This window comes from Achroia grisella, unplaced genomic scaffold (assembly GCF_030625045.1).
Source record: "Achroia grisella isolate CSIRO2021 unplaced genomic scaffold, CSIRO_AGI_Agris_v1 utg779, whole genome shotgun sequence".
In the NCBI taxonomy this organism is placed as follows: Eukaryota; Metazoa; Arthropoda; class Insecta; order Lepidoptera; family Pyralidae; genus Achroia; species Achroia grisella.
The window spans coordinates 183,735-190,112 of record NW_026713019.1 but is presented as its reverse complement, the minus strand read 5'-3'; the positions used below and the strand labels follow the sequence as shown (position 1 = coordinate 190,112).

Sequence of the window (6,378 nt, the reverse complement as noted above, 5' to 3'; positions counted from 1 at the left end):
AACAGAAAAGTTTACATTTTATATGTTTAAAATAAAAAAATGACAATTTTATCAATTTTTTTTGTATAGACGCATTTCGGTCTATTTTCTTTATTACTATTTTTTACCCACCTACAATAAATTCATAAAAATTTGAAATACTTAACCTCTGAAAAAATAACAGTAACAAATATTAACTATAATAAGAACCATTTCGATCTCGTGAGCTCTCAAATAAAAAAACTCATATTATAATTGAACCATTTTTTTAAGAGCTGCGATACCAAAGACTTACACAGATATAAAAATAGTTATTTGTACCTATACAGTTATATGTATATATATACTTTTTACATTGCTTTTATATGTATAAGAATGTAATCTTATATCTTAAAAATGTTAACATTTAAAATAACATCTTTTATCAGCATTACACAAATTAATTTTTTTTTTAAGTGATCTATAATAAGTCAAGAAAATTTAGTGAGGTGTACCTTACTAAATTTTTAATTGAATCGATTAGTAAAATCGAATTAAATGCTGAAAACTTCAGAGCAAGCAGCAGAATAAACAGAAACAGATAATAAAATAAAGGAAATTAAGACATTAGAATTTGTAGGTTATGTTTTGTTTATTATTATTTTAATAAACAAAAACTGATTTACGGTCCAATTTATAATAAATTTACGAATAAAATCTAATTTAATAAACTAGAAGCATGCTGGATAAAATTTTATACAATACTGTTCTGTGTCAAACATTTTCACGATGCGGAAAGTACTTAATTGCCGGTAATATTTACGGACAAGTTGCTATATTTGAGTAAGTATTAACATTTGATTATTTTAGTAATCATCATCATCCTGACATTTATCTCATTATCGTAGTGATATTGCTGGGTACGAAGGAGAAGGATTTGTTTACTTATAAAGCTAGGACGTCTGTTTATAAGTATTTTATTTTCGAAGTTTCATTCTCTTGCACCTTTGTATTTGTGTTTTATTTCACTTGTGGTCTCTGATTACTCCCAGGATGTGAAAATATTCTACTTTAAGGCATTAAGGTTTATAATTTCTCTTTGCAGCCTTGATCGAATATTGAATCCAGTAGTAGAGCTTCTTACTGACGATTACAATAAGCCAAAACATATTTATACACTGGAGTCAGGACGACAGGTATGCAGTTTAGTTAGCACGGAGAAGTTCCTCATCATTGGATCAGTAAATGAAATATCAGGATGGGACTGGAAGGGGTTCCTTAACTTTAAAATGAATAAACCCTCCTGGGTGATAAAAATACCGGCACATTCAATTTTGGAACAGATCGATGTGAATAGTCTGTGGTTATCTGAAGATGAAAGCAAATTGTATGCAGGTTGTGGAGACAATAAGGTTTATGTGTTCAATTTAGAAGATGGGAAAACTGTATCCACTTATAGTGGTCATGAGGACTATATACATTCTATACATGGAAAGTAAGTATAAATATAGTATAATGGTTAAAACAGCCAATATAGTAGGGCTTTGTTAAGTTTGTTTTTAAAGGGGATTGCAATCTTTTGCAAAGATTTATTAAAGGAATAAATTTTAGTGTAGTGTTATAAAACTGAATATTAAGATGTATTGTGGGTTGTGACATACAAATGTTTAAGTAATGAAGCAATAGGATACCAGACATCAGTGCTCACACTTTCAGTAGTAACAATATGTCATCTATGTGACAGGAAAGGAACATAGTTTAATATTATAATTTGTGTATAATATAATCACCATAATCTTTTAACCATTGAAAACTTTCTTTATATTCAGTTTTATTTATTTATTTTATTATTATTAATGAATTTTGTATGTCCTTTTGCTGAAATATAACTTAAATTATAAATACCAAAATTTAAGCAGCCACTTATAGAACAGAGGCTGTACTGTACATTAGCTATAATTTAAAAATATCTAGAAAACGAAATATACAAAACAATACTTTATTGTTAAATTTATACTTGATTAATACTTGATTAACTAACTTATACTCTATAATAGAATTATTAGTAATTTGCTTCTTTTTTTATAGGAACAACCAGTTAATAACAGCTGGTGAAGATGGCTATGTACTACTATGGGATTCGAGAACAGGCAAGAGTCATAATAGACTAGAACCACACAGTAATAGCAAAGTAGCAAGACCTGATATTGGCAAGTGGGTAGGGTCTGCGGCATTAGGTGATGACTGGATTGTAAGTATTCTTATTAACATTGTCAACACTATTACATCATATCCATAATTATTTATTAACCAGATTTCACTCCCATGTTATGTATTTCCATGTACCACACACACCACAATGTATTTTTTTTATATAAATGTGAATGGAGTGAATGTACCAGAATGGGCTGGTTGATTCGACTTCATCTTTATGTCGTCTTCTTCCAATAGAACTCCTGGGAGTATACCATAAACATGGGAGAATAGGGTGATGCTCTATTCTACTAGCCTAAATTAAAAAATACTATTCAACATATCAGTATTGCAGTTACAGACCACACTACTCCGCTTCACCTGGTAACATTTGAAAATTTTACCTGTCAATTTAGTCTCAGAGATTAAAAAACAGACTATAACTGTGACAAAAATTATAACACATCTATTGATTGTCCTTGACTGCAAGATTACTACTATTAGCTATTACTAATTTTAGATAAAAAAACTAGATTTGTCTGTGCCTGTGTTATTCTTGAGGCAGTAGCCTTAAGACATTTATTATTACAAACATTTTTCAGGTTTGTGGAGGAGGACCACGACTCGCATTATGGCACCTTCGATCTCTAGACGCCGTCACAGTATTTGATATTCCCGACCATGGAATACACGTGTCGTTTTTCCACGACGACTGTGTTGTAGCGGGCGGTGCAGCAAAACATCTGTATCAGTTAAATTATTCCGGAGAAGTGAAAGTTGAGCTCCCTGTGTCAGCTACAACAGTTTATTCAGCTATGCTACGGACAAATCCGAACCGTGTTCTGGCTATTGCCGGATCCAGTCCAGAAATCGATCTGTGCACTACATTCAATTATAGGGACCAAGTTTTACATTTTAGATAAGGTAAAAAAATAAGTTAAGATATTGAAAATAAAATAAAAGCACATGTAACAACAGTTTATTATTTTTAACAACTTAATTCATAATTTTTTATTATTTTATTTGCAATTATATTCACTAGCCGTTACCTGCGGCTATGTGAAAAGTTATAGCTATTTTAAGGTTTGAAATACTATTTATTTTTTTACATAAAGGCGATGTTATGCAGTCTGTCTGCAACTTACTGTGGCAACATTGGAGCAAAATCAGAAGTCCTGTAGTTCCCACATACATAACATAATTTATAAGTTGTTGAAAGTTTCTGTAATAATGTAAAAATATTGTATAATAATGAATTATCAAGTAAAATTCTAAGTTTCTTTTATAAGATTTGAGATTTTTCTGGTCTACATAGACCTTACATAATAACAACATTACTACTCGTATGTTTAAGTTGAATCTACTTTTCTGATACTTTGGTTTACTACTTTATATGTACGGACAATCTCATGCATACTCATACAAGCTTTACAATACAACACTAATGTGAATACCGGTGAGGCTGTAAAGGCCAGCTGCGGCCAATATCATTAGAGTAGTCCTAAAAAAACTCATGTGAACTGGGGCTCTGTATGTCAAGAATAGACATATACACGTTCAAAAAGTAAATTCAGTAAACACAGTAATATTTACACACGTTTACAATAGTACGACGTTTCCTAAACGTATAATTTAAACAAATATTGTTGAATGAATGAACGACAATGAAAAACAAACAAATCTATAATTTTTAAAAATAACTAAAGTCCGCGTGCTGTAACATGGTGCGGTTGATATGACATTATAATTTCTGTGTCAGCATAGAAATTATAAAATAACTTTATTTTTAACCCTTAAGTTCATTTTGTATAGTATACCATACATACAACTTTATAAAATTCTATGATCACTATAAATTAATTTTTAACTTCGTTTTATTAACACATAACATTTCTGGACGTTTATTTATACTTCAAAAATAAAAATAGTCGTTTATCTGTCATAATTTTAAATCAGTTGTGAAAAATAACCATCAAGATGCGCCGCTCTGGTTTAACTAAGGTAAGTTTAATTTTATTTTTATGTTTTTAACCCTAAATATGTATGTTTATTATAAAATTCGCATGCCTAAGAGTTTGTTCTTACATATTTTTATATATATACTGTTGTCGCTATGAGAATTAGCATGTTTTTGTCGTATTTTTTACTAACGTATATTATACTATACAATGCCGCAGCTGCAGTAATCTACCTTTCGTCGATGCTGTATAGAATAATATACATTGCTAACTTCATGGGATCATAATGTTCTTGGACTTTCCTATAAAATTTAAATTGCAAGTAAATTTAAAATAAAGTTGTAGTGATGTTTGACTGCCTCGTTGATATAGTGGTTTTGGAAAGCGATAAACAAAGTTGTGGGTTTGATTCCCACAAAAAATACTACTATTATTATTACGGCATGACTATCTACCTATATAAAGAGACAAATATTATTACATACATTATTTACCTATCTATAATACAATGTAGTATGGCTTTACTATGGTGATGGTTTTTTGCATGTTTCTTTTGCTTTGGTTTTAGACTGCTATGAGTGAAAGAGCTAGGCGTATTTTATCTTTGGTGCCTGAAAAGAATGCAAATTCCGACACAAGTGACGGCGCTAGTAGCGGTGATGAAGCTGGAATGATTGGATCAGCACAGAGTTCTCCAGCGCCATCGATAAATTCCAGTCTCGAAAGGTTAAACCTCCTACAAATCTCTGATGATCAGATAGGAACGCATGTAGATGATATTTATGTCGATACAACCGATGTGCCTCTTACACCTATTCTTACTCAAGTATTTCCTAATCCATCAGAAAGTAATTATGACGCTCTACCCTCAATTTCATCTTTGCCATCTTTGCTTTCGAATCAACCAATTGCATCCACGCCTGTCAGGACACCTTTGACGCGCGCTCAAAAAATGAAGCGCAAATTTCCAGAAGCGCAAAATCTTGAAGCAGAAAAATCTTTTCGTTGGCAAAGAGCTCAATTTCAACACAAGGCTGAAATAGCAGGCCCTACATTTTTGGAACCTGTACCATCTGATTGGCCACCTCTAGATTATTTTTATAGATTTTTTACCGAAGAATTAGTAGATACTATTACCATTCACACAAATTTATATAGCGTACAAAGAACATGAAGATCTATAACAGTTTCAAGGGAAGATATACTAGACATTTTGGCAATAAATGTTATGATGGGTATTGTAGTTTTGCCATCATACAAAGATTATTGGAAAAAATCCTTTCGTTATGGCAAGGTAGCAGATGTAACAGATCAGGTCAGATCAACGATTTTTACATTTTACCAATAACTCCGAAGCCGATACATTAGATAGATATTATAAACTACGTCCTATAATTGATAGCATTCGAACACAGTGTTTATCCGTAGAAGAAGAGAACGCTTTTAGTATTGACGAAATGGTTATACCGTACAAAGGGAAGAAGTCGTCGTCAATATAACCCAAATAAGCCTTGTAAATGGGGCTTCAAGAACTTAGTCAGAGCTGGTGTATCTGGCATCATTTACGACTTCTTGCTCTACGCGGGATATGACACTTTTAGAGACATTACATTTACTGAAGAAGAAGAGACTGTGGGTGTTGGAAGCAAAATAGTTTTAGCATTATCTAAGGCCAGGCCAGGCAAGTACAATATGTGCACAAAATGTAAGGTTCACCTTTGTTATGTGAAGAATCGTAACTGTTTTTTGGAGTACCACCGCAAGCAGTAGGATGTTCAATTATTACAAATTATTATTATTCAAGAAATATTTTTTTAATAAACATTTTTTCTTCAATCAAGACAGTTATTTTTATTTAAAATCATGTAATAATCAAATAATAATAATCTTTTGGTATATGTTAAAAACTAATAGTAACATTCCAACTCTCCCTAAACATAGTAATGTATAGCATAATATACATTCCTAAAATTGCGATAATCACTACACGTGTAGCAATGTATAGAATAGTATACACCTTGTTTTTCCAAAATTATTATGTCACGATTTTTTTATTTATTTTTTTAATGTTTTATATAACCCAAAGAAGCTAACTATATACATTTTTTTTGCCATTTCTAAAAAAAGCAATCTTGCCACGATAAGGGTTAAAATTAAAATAATTTTAATAGTAATCATCATAATGAGTTATAGTAAGTAGATTGCTTGTTATAAGCCTCTCCCACATGTCACTGGTAACCAGTTCGTCCTTTCTATTTTTTTTATTGAG

General features: G+C 31.2%; 1 protein-coding gene across 1 annotated transcript; it reads left to right on the top strand.

Moving 5' to 3' along the window:
- Positions 1 to 447: 447 nt before the first annotated feature.
- On the top strand, positions 448 to 3,935 carry LOC131850750 (THO complex subunit 6). Its single transcript, XM_059201103.1, has 4 exons — positions 448 to 801; positions 1,064 to 1,453; positions 2,047 to 2,209; positions 2,754 to 3,935. The coding sequence occupies exons 1-4, from the start codon at positions 698 to 700 to the stop codon at positions 3,072 to 3,074; spliced, it is 978 nt and encodes a 325-aa protein (XP_059057086.1). The 5' UTR covers positions 448 to 697; the 3' UTR covers positions 3,075 to 3,935.
- Positions 3,936 to 6,378: the final 2,443 nt, after the last annotated feature.